Consider the following 15,384-nt stretch of genomic DNA (forward strand, 5'->3'; position numbering starts at 1 on the left):
CTCTGAAAGGTTATTTGTCCTCCAGTATGAAACGATGTCCCTCAGCGAATTAACAGTGTGATGTGTGAATTGCAAAGTTAGCGTGTATGTGTGTGTGTGTGTGTGTGTGTGTTTGCAGATGTTTCTGGGTGCTAAAAAAAAAGTTCAAGTAAAAGAGGGAGGGGGGGGGGAGAAAAGCACAGGACTGAGTTTGTGTAAATACTGTATAGGGTGAAATTGGCTCCACTTCAATCAAGCTCTCTTGAGGCAGAGGGATTGAGAATAATGTCAGCAGTAACAGAGGCAAACAGGAAAAAAAATTGGCACCAAAATAGGACATTCAACAATTTGCAAGCCTGAGATAAATATTTCAGAAGGTCAGCAGCAGTCATGCAAGTTGGACATACATTTCAACATTGGACTTGACTTTCAAAGAACCATTAGTAATTCAAGAGGCTTTCTGTCACTGCAAAATGGGATTGTGCAGCACAACAAGCACACAAAGCCCATCAATGCACTTTTATCTACACACGATGGCAATAATTTAATGAATAAAAAGGTAAATGTGTGTACATTAACCAGAAAGAGACTTCACTTCCCAAGCTGCACTCTAAATCAAGCTATGCATTTTCATAAGAAAAACCTTCCCCTTGAAACTAATGTAGTATTAAACATTATATATGAATAAAAAGACAAAAAGTCCATTATGGAGTTAACAAATAGCATCAGCATCATCAATGATGCTTTAGACATCAATGAAAACGTGTTGCCAGCTGCACTTAAGAGATTCACTTTTATGGCTTGACTGAAGTGAATGCTCGAGAGAGCTGCTGCGAGGGAAAAGGGTCACCGCATCAAAATGTGAAAAGACTGACAGCAGATGAGAGCAACAGAATCACTTCAACTGCACCCAGAGATATTCTATTTAATTCGGCGTATAGAGTTTATAAGTCTGACTGACACTAGTTCTCAGCGGTGGAAAGTAATGAAGTACACTTACTCAAGTGCTGTACTTATGTACAATTTTGAAGTATTTGTACTTGATTTGAGTATTTTCATTTTAATACTATTTTGTATCACTCCATTTCAGCTGTAGTTACCAGTTATTTTTGAATATTAGGGTTTTACCTACAAAACCTCTGATTACTTTTTTTAAGGTACTAATATACATCAGTTTATTATGTAGCTAAAATTAGCTCTGCCTACACTCAAGATGCTAGTCATATATTAATTCAGTGATAATAATCCAATATAAAATATATTTGATAATATACACTCATAGTATCTTTACGTTTGATAAAATTAAGTACATTTTGCTGTTAATTTTTTTGTAGTTTTACTTAATGCTGCTCTCATCAATATTTTTATGTTAACAATGGATCAAATAAAAATGCATGATGCAAAATGTGTCACTCAAATAGACAAAACACAAAGAATTATCATCAAGTTCAGCAGTTCCCCTCAGCTATACAGAGCTTTTTATCCTCTTTCAGTTCATTGTTTTGATTTCCTGCTACTTCTATGTTTCAGTTCACTGTCACCGCTCATATCAGTGTAATTTTCAGCCAGTTTTCAGCAAAAAAATGACTCTCTGACTGTCTGACTTATGTTGCTCTTTGTCTGCAAAAAAAATAAATTAGTGCAGGTTCAAGTAAGATGTTCAATATAGCACTTTTACTAGTAATAATAATAATAATTTTACATCGTGGCATTGCACTTCTACTTTAGTGAAAGGATCTGAATACTCCATCCATCACAACCTTTCAAGATGTAAGAATTCACTCTGGAAATTATTGTACTGTAATTTTCAGATGCTCCTGCTTTTGGATTAAAGGGGGCTGTTGTTGCTAAGCCTTCAGTTTTAAACTGCCACTGAAATCACTGCATGTAAACTTTACCACACCAAGCACAGTCTTTGTAAGTGCTGCACCTCTGACCAGGTAAAAGATTTATTCTATTAGTTTTTCTGGGTCAGAGAATAGGTTGCTATTGAAATAGGGTAATGCAAGTCAGCAAAACAGCCTTATTTGGATTATCTTCTCATGTGTAGACAGTTTTTTTGTACCTACACTACAGAGAAAACAGAGAGGTGGAGGGAACAAGGCAGGTAGAGAAAGAGGTCGGACATACCGTCCATTTACAGTACATGTCTGCAGGAGTGATCACCTGAATATTAAACAGGCCCAGTAACCTGAGTTTCCATCAGTTCCTTCATACATTTTTCATCCAGCCACTTTTTTTTGTCAACAACCAAACATTTTACTAGACAAAACACTTTGATGTAGATGTTGAAAATCACGTTGTTTGATTTCTGTCTAGTTCTTTTTCTTGAGAAAAACGGGCTGTTGATGTATACGTTCTGTCGCAATTTCCAAACCAACAAAACAGCCGCTCAGCGCAGCAGACTTCCCACTGTTTCCCTCTCCCAAATCTTATTTAATATGTTTGTTTATCTGTCTGTGGAGCTATTGCCTTTTATTAATCTTGACTGAGAACAAAAGAACACTTCGCAAATCTATTTCATGAGGCAGGTGCATAGAAGAGGAATGAATTGATCAAAACCTTACAGACGTTTGTTAATCTTCCCAATACTGGCAGTGCATTGTGTCTTAATGTGACGCAGTTAAAAAGTCCTCCTTGTTTCAGTTTGCTGCAGAATGGAGGACGACTGATCAAGGCCTCCCAAAGTTTTGAGTGCTCTAACATCCCTGGTTATCACATCAACCTTAATTATGGTCAGGAGCCCATTTCCTCTGATCTGAATCATTAGAATAATTCTGGTTAAAGGATTGCGTTGCAGAGCCTTCACAAAGTTTTTTTCGCTCACACAACGCCTACAGGGAATTTCCGATGGAGATAAGTTTGAAGTGTAGCTTCAGCGAGTGAATTTTACTTGTCAACAGATGTGGTTTGCAATGTAGCTATGTATGTTATTGTATAGTACTGGGAATCGACTGTAAACTTAGAAAGACAGAGTAAGACAGAAGGATTTAATCTATTCCTGAGCTATTCTGTAGGCCTGCATCTCATGGGAGTAAATAAAGAAGCGAATGAAGCCGAGGGAAACCCCAGAGGTATAAGATGGTGGGCTATGATGTTCAGAAGCTAGCTTTAGGGGGGCGAGGTAAGGACAGAGCAGTGCATTAGAAGATGAACTGTGCTGGTTACTATTTATGAATAGTTCATCCGGTGCCCTTTAAAAAAACACACACCTCTAGGGGTAGTAGCCGTCGAGCTGAAGTGTTACTGAGCTGTCGTTTGACAGCAAGGCAGCATCCTGCGAGAGGGTAACCAGGATAAAAGGCATGATGATGGGCACTACTCACTACCACTTCAATGCAATACAAGTGTTTGAACAAAGCAAGCCCAATGTTCCAGATAGGGAATTAAGAGGGTGTTCATGTGACTCGCAGACTCTCTGAGCTACGCTGATTATGACTCAATAGCAGCAAAAATGCGCAGCTGGTGTGAACAGCTCTGGCACACGGATGTCAATTCCTGCCTGTCAAGAATTAATCTGCGCCCCAGTTTTCTGAATTTCAAAATGCCACCTACATAATCTAGTCAATGAAGGAATAAAAAATGTAAAAGGTGTGAGATGTTGATTAATTGTCCAGCATGTAGGTGGCTGTAAGAGCAGGATGATCATTCTATAGAAATGTGTCTTTTGTGTGCAGAGCGCAGAGGAAAAAAACCCACCCAGCCCCCATGAGGTTCATACTTCGCCTCCCCAGCTCCCGGTTATGTTTGTGAAATAAGATCCCTCCTCTCCCAAGCATTTTACCTTTGTGATATAATCTTGTAGGCATCGGGGAGGTAGCAGTTGACGTTCTCCATCTGGAATGGGTCAGCGTCACAGATCTTGTCGTCAGTCCGGCCGTAGTTGGCCGTCTCGATCATAATGACATCACTCCCCGGGCAGCGGAGATCAATTGCATATCCCTCACATGAGAGCTCCCTCCTGACCAGCCCGAAAGGCAAGGCCGCCCGGCTGAACCCTGATAGAAGGCGAGACACAGAAGAGAGACAGAGACAGAGAAGAAAACTTTAAGCAAATAAAAAAATAATGTGTAAAAAGGATCACTGCATCAATACAATGAGACCCACACATCATGGTAAAAACCCACTGGCACAAAATAAAGAGGCAACAGCAGCAGTCCAATATTTACCACAGTTTTAAACAGACGGGCCATTACACGCGATACAGAAACGGGGAAAGACGAAACAATTCATCTATCCATCTCTCTGTGGTCTTGGATGTTGGCTAAGACATTAAATCTAAGTCATTGGAGACCAATGGTAACCTCATAAATTCTTGAGCAAATACAAAGGCTGCAGTGCATCAAGAAGGTCTCCACCTAGAGAACATCCACCTCAAAGGCAAACCTATCTGGATTGAGAATAGTTGAGTTTGTTTTACAGTCGTACAATCCCCTCATTTGTTTCTTTTGCTTTACTTGCTCTGTAAAGCAAGACACAGAAAAAGGCAGAATCCCGGCAGAATGGAGTGTAATATAATCCATTTTACAGTGTCGGCGATCGAAGAGGGGACTGTCTGGAGTCCACACAGGAGGAAAAATCTATACATGGAACACAGCAGATGGGAGCCCAGCCAAATAGCTTTACTTTGGGGGAAAATTAGCTATTTCACTCATATATGTCCCCCTCTTTCAGCAAATTACAATGAAATAGGTTATTCGTCAGTATTTCCCTTTTCTTGGTAATAAAATGTCATGTCACAAATAGGTTGGATATGGAGATATGCAGGGAGAGAAGAAAGTGACAAAAAAAGCTTTAAGACAGAAAGAAAGAAAAAGAAATCCATTATCGGAGCTTAAAATGATACAAAGTAAAAACAAATGTGACTGTCTGCAATTCTGAGAAAACAATTAGGTAAAATCTAAGTAGAACATGCAAATGTGTTCCATTTAAGAAGTGCAAGCAGAGCGCTGCATGAACTGTCAATAATCGCTGTTGTTTGCAGCAATAGTGGGTCCCTGAGGGGGCAGCTACCATTTTTATTTTCTGCATTGCTCTCTCCTAATTAGCCCTTCTTTCAGCCTGTTACCTTTTCCATGCTCCCATTGGCTCCCAAGCATTGTCATGTACTAACACTTACCACCCGGGGTTCACTTTGCCCCCTCACTCTAATTATCCTCACACTTTTGACAGTCAGGGCCTGACGCAATTAGCATTGTTTGAACTGCTCAAAGTTGAAGTGATTCCGGCTTGAAATTCCTACCCTGAAACCCCGACCCACATGCCTGAGAGTCATTTCATCCTGCTGTGCCTGACTCGGTTATAATGATATTCTATGTCAGTCTGCACATGTCACACTGGCAAACAGAAGAAAAAATGTACAGACATCTGTGAAACATACACTGTTGAAAATATAATGTTGAAGTCATTGGATATTAAGAGAAACTTCTGTACACACTAGTAGTGGTAGCAGTATAACAAAATATGAAACTAATGGTATAAATTCTCTGGCATTCGGCCACTAGACATTTCATTATATTACCATGATCTATCTAATGGCCAGTAGATTCTGCTTAGCTGGACTGTTTATCACCTCATTAGAGACGTCAGCGTAGCCGAACCATAAGTGGAGGGCTGTGGGGTCACTCCATCTATTCCAATAACCACTACAATTACCCGAACCTTTCAGAAAACCTGTCCAGAATGGTGGATGATAAAACACAGAGTGAAGTCGCCGGCTTTACTGCGGAGACTAATGATCGTCCCGCCTGCCATTCCTCATGGAAGGAGTGACGGGTTTATCACGGCAGCTACAGAGCGCAGACAGAAAGAATGCATTTCACGGGGTTTTAAAATTCTGAAGGGAGACAACGTCTTTTCGCTGAAAAACCCTCATGGATGCATAAGCGCATGCCATCTGCCTTTGTAACCTCCTTTCTCTGGCTGTCCACTGGTGACTCTGCCCATCTATCAGACCTCTATGGCATGATGGCATGCTGCTGTCAACAGAGGCCTGGCGATTGATTAGGCTTGTGCCTTGCCGTCCTCCTCCTCCCTCGCCTGTATAGATCTCTCTGGTCATAGGCTAACACTACATCAATTAGGGGGAGTATCTAGACTGTACTGGCGGGCTAAAGAACAAATTGCTTCTTCTCCAAACTGCGAATAGTCTCAGTCTCATTAATGACTGCCTTGTCAACCTGTAATTGGGCAAGTAATGACAAATCTGTCTAAAAATTTTAAATATATATATAAAGGAGATTTTTTGCTCTGTAGGAGGAAGAGGGGAGCTGAATTCAAAGGAGTATATTCTTTGTCGACTTAACTGTATGTTGCTCAAGATCTTTGGGTTTAAGCACAGCTAAGGTGGAAAAACCTTGTGACAACAAAGGTCTCTGGATGTAGGTAGTCTTCTATGCTGATTTCTTTGGTTAAAACAAGTTCTGCAAGATTTTGGAGAGAGGGGAAAGATTGTTTGTGTGCACAAATGTCAACGTCTTAGGGAGGTATGAAAAGCTTTTCATCTTGCGTTCTGTGCTTTGTTTGACTGCTCAACTTTGCAGCAGTTGAAGACTGCGACAGAAGGGCACCAGCTGCAGGGGAAACTGCAGGAAAAAATCCATAACACGATCCCTGTGTGTCCAAAAAAGAAGAAAAAAAAAGAAAAGACAGGCTGCTGTCTCTTTATCTGTACCTCCAATTAACATTAAATTACACAATCAGAGAGGGAATTGAATAATGCTTTATATAGAACATTTAGTCAAATTGCCATGGTAACCACTTTGACTTAGCTATAATTGGCTGTGATCCCTATTCCTGGCCTTGTTGACACAAAGCCTTATCATGCATTCTGGTCAGTGAGTGACTGCGAGGAAAGTAGCTTTTCAGATTCCTCCCCCTGACCTGCCTGCTAAGCCTTCTATTGAGCTCAAGAGAGCAAAGCAAGGGCCGGGAACGCTTCTCAATATGTTGCGTTCTGGGAGTTTTTCTTCTTCTCCAGTGGACAGCCTATAATTCACTGGCGACAATCCCCCCTCATAATACATATTTTGTTTTCTATCAACACCCTTGAAATTGGAAGTGGCACTGTGGCTCAGATGGGTGCATCTGAAACCATCCACAGAGCAACACTCTGCGGCTTTTAAAACCCTGGAGATGAAACGAAAAGATAATGGAGGTTTGGTGTCGAGATATTGCCATTTGGCAACTGCAAGCACCAGACCATAACACACATGTTTGTTGCTGTTCTGTGTGTTGGTTCTCAAGAGTGCAGTCGTGACCAACCTTTTAACCCTACAAACGCCGCTGCCTCGGGACGTTAGACAGCGGGAGAAAAAAACTGGTGGAATGTTTGATCAGTCTTTTTTAAAAAAGAAGAAAAAAAACTGGGCCATTTTTGGAGGGTAGACAGAGTGGCGAGGGCTGGCACAGACAGAGAGCAAAGGCGTTGGTTGACGCTTGTCAACCTCCATTAAGGTTCCTTTGATTGGCCTTTGTGGTCCTGGAAACGGCAAACAGCTGCATGCAAATGGCCCTGTTTCCCCAAGGCTGGCCCCCATTGTTCTGAGCTTGGGTTTGACAGGGACGCTTTCTCTGCAGCATAAAGGAGGGTGTAGCCTTTAGTCAAATAAGAGTGCCCCCACCGTGGTCACAGCAGGAGTACTTCAAGATTGTTTGTCTTTTAATGTTGTTTTATTCCCGATATTACTGGTAGCCAACATCTTTGGAAGAAAGAGCAGATCTCAGAGTCAAGCTTTGCCTCCAACAGCATGGGATGCCTCTATAATCCAATATCCGGAGTGACAGAGTGGTCATACAGCATGTTTTGCTCTGGTGGAGTTAAGATTTTCAATGGGAATTCATAAAGTAGGACAAAAAAAATAGAAAAACATATTTGAATTCTTAATAATAGGGAACAAAGCGTCATCAGTGTTTTCGCCTGTTTTTTTCCATGCTCTTTGTTCTTTACTGCAGCATTTCTAATCTGTTCAGTGGAACTTTCTGATAGCTGGCCAAGGAATAAAATTAGCTTAAAAAACAATATTCAAGAGACCAGTGCGGTAAACCTTTTATGTGTTAAATAAAACACAAGTACACTTCACTGTCCATGCTCATGCCTCAAAACTGGCAAACTAAATACTTTGACTAATACAACTCACACTGTACAAAGACAGCACTCAAAATGTCCATTTCCAGACACTCAAATTTGTATAAAGGCAGCCAGTGTTGTTTCCTAAAATGTGCAATTCAACTTTACAAGTGCAGTACATGACCGCCCATCAGATGTGAGAGACACATAGGAGCAAGGTGGGAGATGAGAAAGGAGATTTGGGATTCACAAAACAACACCTGTTTTTCAAATACAGACAACACCCATGAGAACTCTTTACTATGCCACGACGGCTCATATTTCATTTCAACTGTCGAAATGCGGTGAAACACTGAAAATCTAGTTGGACATATGGCACCATTTCCCATGACACTTAAGTCCCCGCTCTGGTCCACCTTGCTGGGAATTGTTTCTAAACGCAGTGTCAGACAAGACCACAAACCCCGGGGCTACACCCGCCTTTCCCAGACAACTGCTATCAGACACTCTTGATTCCGATATAAGTATTCCAAAATAGAAACTGGCAATATAGAACGAAGTCCATTTGTGGTTAGACAGAGCGCTCTGAGTCATATCCCTTTTCTCTTTCTGGTGATACATGAATTCAGCGTTACCACTTAAAATTCCAAAACGAACATTTATATTCATGGTCATGGCCTTTTCTCTAATGCACCCCCCTTGTTTTCTTGTTTTCTTGAATGTTTTCTTGATTTAAAAAAAGGAAAAAAACAGAAACAGTGGGTGGGAAGAGAGCCACATGCTCCATGTTGATGCATATCTTGTTGAAGGGGTTTAAGGAGAAGGATTTGTCATATTGCCGAGGCTAAGGCCATATTCAGACCAAATCAGGCATTGCAGCGCGCCTCCACAGGGTTGCGCAAGTTGCACTGTGGGGGCGGGGGTGTGGCCGTGTTTATCCGTAACCACTGTGAAACAATCAGAAAATAGCATTTTATTTCTCTCATTAACTGCCTTCTTACTACCACCGCTTGCTCTCCTCATTCACTCTCTAGCTCGCTCGACCACCACAGCTCTCTCTCTCTCTCTCTCTCTCTCTTTCTCTCTGGTGCTGCCAGCTCGCTTGCGCTCTCTCTCTCTCTCTCTCTCGCTGGTGCTGTCAGCTCGTTTGCGCTCTCCCTCTCTGTTTTTCTCTCATCTTTTTCGGTAAACCTTCAGCAAAGCCTGACTGATCGCCGGCTGTGATTGGCCACTGCAGCATGACGTCATTTCTCCAATAGTTGATTCTGGTTCAATTTTCTCGCCGCAGGCTTCTGCGGCGCAACTGCAGTCGCCACCCCCACTGCCTAAACACACTACTCCCATTCAAATGAATGGGAGGAATGGCGTTTTCACTGCAACGTATTACTGGTGGTCGCCTTTGTGAAAATTCCAGCATGTGATATTGACAGAACGAAAAAGGCAGAACTCAACTGCGAGGGCAGTGCAACACCCGGACAGTCTGCAGTGCACACACGCTACAGTTATGTTGTAATGCATCTACAAAACATACAGTGGTTGCAAGCATGATTTGATTTAATGAACATATAATTACCTTTGCAAGAACAACGTGAAGAATATTGTAAACTTCCTACGCCGTCACTCAGAGACTAATGTTAGCGGACTGACCAGCTGACCAACGCACACTGCAGCATAAACAACTTAAACCAACTCTGAGGTGAAGAAAATAACTTGGTGCTTAGTCTGTTTCACCTCAAAAACCCTGCGCCCGCCCAGCGTGTAGGACAGAAATTGTCTTTCCCTGGAGCTAACAGTGCAGTAGAGAGGTTGCTCTCCACTGCTGGAGCCATGATGTTAATAACAACACAGCGGAGCACTCCGCCTCCCCCTCAGTTTGTTATTCTCATACAGGCAGGAGACTGTAAGATGTTTTCATATTAATTAATTAATCAATGCAGTTCATGATTTAAAATGAAAAGGCTGCAGACCATTTATCTTAATTGCGAAATCTGTTTCATATTGTTTTTCAGTGGACTAAGGACACCAGTCAATGGTTTGACATACAGTATACTGGAGCATGAGACTGAAAATAGAGCCCCTTTTTCTATTCATTCAATCAAGAATCAGTTTTGAAACGAGGAATTGATTTTGAATCGAACTGGTGCCCAAGTATTGTCATAGTATCAAATCGGGAGATAAACATATCATCCCAGGCCTAAAAAATCAAGACTGTCATTTGTCACAACCTTTAATTTTCATCTCTTTGTTCCATCTTGGTATAAAACCTAAATCCCTATGGACACTTTCGTCTGTCAAATCGTGATTTTTTTCCACTATAAAGGTACGCGCATATGTTCCCCAGCCTTTGCCACCTTTGTCTCAAAAAATATCCAGGGAAAACCCTGGCACTCATAACTAGGTACTGCAGGTATGTCAAGCTTTGTGTGCATAGAAATGGTGTGCATGGAGCTCTAATGAGAGCGGCAATACTTGGCATGTTAAGTGTTTGGAGAGTGGTTTTTAGTCTTCTTTTTTAAGGAGCAAGTGTTGGATCTTTTTTTTTAGCTCAGTTAGCTGGATGGAAGCACAGGTAAGGATCCCTGCAGAGCATTGCTGCCTGTCGCACCTCCGCCAGGGCATTTTTTAGCTTTAGCTATCTGGTTAGCTACAATAGTTTAATCCAAGGGGATACTTTCTGTGTATGTGGGATAAGTGTTTGAAATTATTTTCATGTTTCCCAAACCTGTACAATGGAGTTGGTGAGTGCGAAGTTAGCACGACCCATTAGTGGGTGTTAGATGTATTGCTGGGGACTCAAGGAAGTGCAGTGTCAAGTGTGAAGTTGTTTGGATGAGCGGTTCTCAAGAAATATATAAAAATACCTCATCAACAACATTTCTTCTTCTATCCGTGGAGTCAACAAACAGAGATACGGACAGCGCCACTCTGCCATTTCAACCCACATTGTGGTAGGAGGTGGGATTACATCCGTAGTGTTAATGACTTTAAAAAGCTTAAGAGGTTAAGCTCTAATATTGAACTGTGTACTGTGTACCAACCAACGAAACTTGCCATGTACTTTCAAGACTTACTGAGGGATGTCTCAGACATGTTTGGAATTGGCACTGCAGTTCATCTAACTAAAAAGCAAGGAATCTCTGTCTGTCTGTTTGTCCTTTGCATATCTCTTGAACCATTCATCCGATAAACTTCACACTCGGCGGGTGTATTGCTGGAGATCCAAGGACGCGCAGTGTCGAATTTGGTACAAATTGGACACGCGACAAGTTTAATATTAATAAGCTTTGAATAAACAAGTGAACAGCAAGCCACTCAGCTCCATGTCTGAGTGCAGCGGGGACTGTTTGATATAAACACTGTCACATCACAGCGGGGCGGAGCTTCTGGGCTCTGACTCGACTTCACACTTGGCGGTTGTACTGCTGAGGACCCAAGGAAGTGCAGTGTCGAATTTGGTGCAATTTGGACACGCAACAGGTTTAATAAACGTTGAATAAGCAAGCGAACAGCGAGCCGCTCAGCTCTGTGTATGAGCGCAGTGGGGGCTGTTTGTTATGAACACCGTCAAATCACAGCGAGGTGGGGCTTCTGGGCTCTGACTTGCTGAGCGGGACAAAGGCACACTCCCTGCTCAGTTAAACTGCCCGAGAGAGACGAACGAGCATACACGAGAGAAAAAAACAGAGACGGAGGCAGCAAACCTAGCCAAGAATCAAACAATGGAAGGCCGTAAACTGCTTCTACGATTTAACCTCTGTTTAGTCTCACTGGTGAAGTTTGTATGGATTTAAACCATTTAATGCATTAATTCATTACTGTTTTAATTGATACGTTTGTCAATTGATACATACATATGCGGTTCTCGAGAAATAACAAGCAATGGGCCTGTTCCGAACAGGCACGTTTTGAACGGGCATTGCACTAGTGTGTTAAAATAATACGTTGGTGGGGACATGATGCTTCATGTACTAGTAAGACAAGAAATATGATCCAGGAAGTCCAGATTGAGTAACAGATCCATGAGTTTGAAGACTTATCAGGCGGAAAAACACTGAACACTGGTTTATAATACTGTAGTCTTTACAGCAATTTATCATGATAGAAATTATTTTATCTTTAGTTGTGACAATCACAAGGTAAACAGTAGAAATACTGTATTCATGTTACAAAGTAATCTTGGTCAGTGCAGTGCCTTGCCAGAGAATGTCACCTTGCAGTCCCGCAAAAGTTGAGCCTGGTTACACTTTCTTGAATTTTTTTTTTGCTCCTCTGCTTTGCCAGACTAGTCTTAAGTCAGTCTGAACTCAACACAACCTTTGTCAGAATGGCCACATTTGAGAGGTTGAAAAATCCGAGTTTTTCTTGCAAACCCCTTTATCACACATCTAACAGCCCCACAATGTAAACAACATATTTGAAATGCACAGACCGTTCTGTTTTGATGTTGCAGAAATCACTGTCTGGGATTTCACAACGCACAGAAAATGTTCAAGTTTTGCCACGACTGATGCACAGTCGACACGGTGGATTATTTTGGTTCTGCAGAACAGCCGGCTCAGCTGCAGAAGACTTCAGATGAAGAATTTCTCCCAGAGGAGTGAGAACTGAAGAAAAAAGCCTGAAAGTGGAGGGTATAATGACTGTGTCTTGATTTGGCCGCGAGAATCGAGGTTTTCTCCTCTGTCGATTGGTTGGATGATCCCTGACCCTGTGGCGCACATCAAAGAAAACCAGCAAGGAAAGAGGGGAGCATCATTACATTACTAATACATATAATCCTCTAAATGCAAAGAGGGTCAGTGCTTAATATAAGTCATGACAAGAATAATTCAGTTGAAGAGACATTACCAGATCTAATGTCTTCTTATGTTCAGTCTTTCCACACATCACTCGGATTAAAGCAAAGTATAATTCGACACCTTGTATAGTCTACTGAGAAAACAACTCTTTCCTAAAGATACAAATAACTGTCACAGAGGCTAAACATTTTTAAAAAAAAGGTGTTCGACTTGGAAGATGAAAAAAACCTATATGCTCCCGGGAGAGTGCCATTTTGACAGAATTAGTTCATTGCTTGTTCAATATCTAACATACAGTATTGTTGCATCTCTTTTTTTTTCCAGGGGAGTTGATGCAACACGCAGAAAGAGGTGAGTTAAAGAGACTCTCCCAAGTGTAGCAGGGGTATAGTTTCACAGGTTTGATCTACCCTGAGTGATTCTTAACTCCCCTTAAAGCCCATATTTTACCCCTGCACTTAAACCCCAGCTGGATTTTCCGATCAAGAAAATGTCTCAAAATAAGTCAGGTGCCTCCCTCAGGGTGGGGATGGAGAGAAAAGAAAGAGGGGGGTGGAGGAGGAGGAGGAGGAGGAGGAGGAGGATGTGGGTTTGTCTCCATCACATGCTTGTGTCTCTGTTCTTGTTTGCTGGGGCAGAGTCTCCCCATTTCACCCTCCCAAATCAACCCCCCCACCCACCCACCCTCTACCCAGCCCTGCCTAAACACAGCGTAGTCCAGCAGGCTTGCTCAGTACGTCACATAGACAGGGTGTCAGGAGAAGCTGCAACTGGAGCACGGATTACATGAATAATGAGCCAGAGACTACAAGGACGACGAGGAACAGAGATCAGGGCCCTGAGATGATAATGAACAGACAATTCTGATAAGAGACACAGGCTTTATTTTCATGCAGACGCAGAGCTAGCAGTTTCCTTAACACAGCCGCAGTATCACTTTCATTGTCCATTTCGGTACTTTCATGTTTCCCAAAACGAACCCACTCGTGCCGAAGTGGGTGGAGTGCTGTAGTCGAGGTTGTGTTCATGCAGATGAGGTGGTGCAGTGCAATTTTGCTACATGTCCGAGTATGAAATTGTGTTTTTGTGCTTCATCGAAAAACACAAGTAATTTTTTCACCTTTAGATGAGACACACAAAATATTTAAAAAAAAACCTTTTATGTAGGTTTTGTTTGCCTCCTTCATTTTGGCATACATTTTTCATCAATAGCATATTTCAGTACACATTAAAATACAATTTTTAATGCAATTAAGGCAGAGTCTGTGCTGGCTTTGATTAATGTCTGATTCTTATCAGTAATGTCTTCGGGACATATCCTGAGCTCCTGCTTACAATGTTCATCCTGCTTTAGCCCCTTTTCCAGATTGCATAAGCTGTACCAGGACTGGACTTTGCATCTGGTCAACAACATTTCAGAAATCTGTCAGTCACACCCATGACTCACTCTGAGTCTGCACTTGAACACTGTTTTTAGGAAAATAGAGCAAATAGATGCATACAGAAATACAGCTACAAAATGGTTATTTGTATTACACATGCACTTGTCCATCCAGTCCTCCGATTGACATGACAAAATATATCATTTGCAACCTCCAGAATGACACATTTAAGTGTTTTTTGATCTAACAACTCTGACTAAACCTCAACACCTTTGCGAAAATTACTTGGTTAGGGTTGTGGGAAGGTCATTTTGGGTTAGGGTTAGGGTTAGAAATAATGTCTATCATCCAGTCTTTTCCTCTTTCTTGCATAATGTTGTAGCTTTACCTCCTCAAGCTTCAAGTATTCAAATGAAAGAATCTAAGAAGTGAAAATCTCTCTTCGACTGAACTGCTCACAACCTGTAGTCATGCATGTTGGCGTGACAAGGGGGTCACAAGGAGACATTGTTTTATAATAAAGGGTCACAAGCCAAAAAAGGTTGGGAACCACTAGATTAGGGAACAATTGCAGTCAAGGTTAAAAGAAACCGACGTTGATTGTCAGTAGGAAACAGAAAATGAACAGCGGTCTCCCATGTCAAAGTCAGACTTTTTTGACCCATCCAACCACTTGGACCTCCTCCCCTGCAGACTAATAATTTCTACAGTCTTTAAAGGTCTTCATCACTTGAACATAAACAAATGTTGTTTTGGGGCATTTTCTTAAACGACTGATGCTGTTATTTTTCTTGGGAGGGTAGTTTGTGTACAGCGCAACAAGGAGAGCCTATGTGGAGCTCAGTCTAGAGTCTCTCAGAGATTTGCCAGGAAAGTCAGTGTGAAAAAAAACATCTAGGCACATTCCTTGGCAATAACCCCCTGCTATCTCTGGAACACTGACCACTTTGATTGACTTGAGCGTGATGACCTTGCCCCATTCCCTTCCACCAGCATTCCGGTCAATGCGAGTAGAGAACAGGAGCGCTGATAAGAGATGCACAGATGGGGAGATCTTGATGACAGACAGTTTCCTGCCCCTCATCTTTGATGAGGCCATTGTGCATTGCACAGTCAATGGGGATACATGCTACAAAAGGGGGTCAATACCGATAGC

At 41.9% G+C, this 15,384-nt stretch overlaps 1 protein-coding gene across 6 annotated transcripts in view; it reads right to left on the reverse strand.

Annotated features, from left to right (window-relative positions):
* Positions 1 to 15,384, reverse strand: part of LOC137194275 (adhesion G protein-coupled receptor L2-like) — an 89,202-nt gene that overhangs the window by 45,329 nt on the left and 28,489 nt on the right. For all 6 annotated transcript variants that reach the window (XM_067606018.1, XM_067606019.1, XM_067606020.1 and 3 more), the window contains exon 3: positions 3,764 to 3,977. In XM_067606018.1, coding sequence (XP_067462119.1) covers positions 3,764 to 3,977 — 214 coding nt within the window. The remainder of the gene's footprint in view (positions 1 to 3,763; positions 3,978 to 15,384) is intronic.

Source organism: Thunnus thynnus, chromosome 12, assembly GCF_963924715.1.
Source record: "Thunnus thynnus chromosome 12, fThuThy2.1, whole genome shotgun sequence".
NCBI lineage: Eukaryota > Metazoa > Chordata > Actinopteri > Scombriformes > Scombridae > Thunnus > Thunnus thynnus.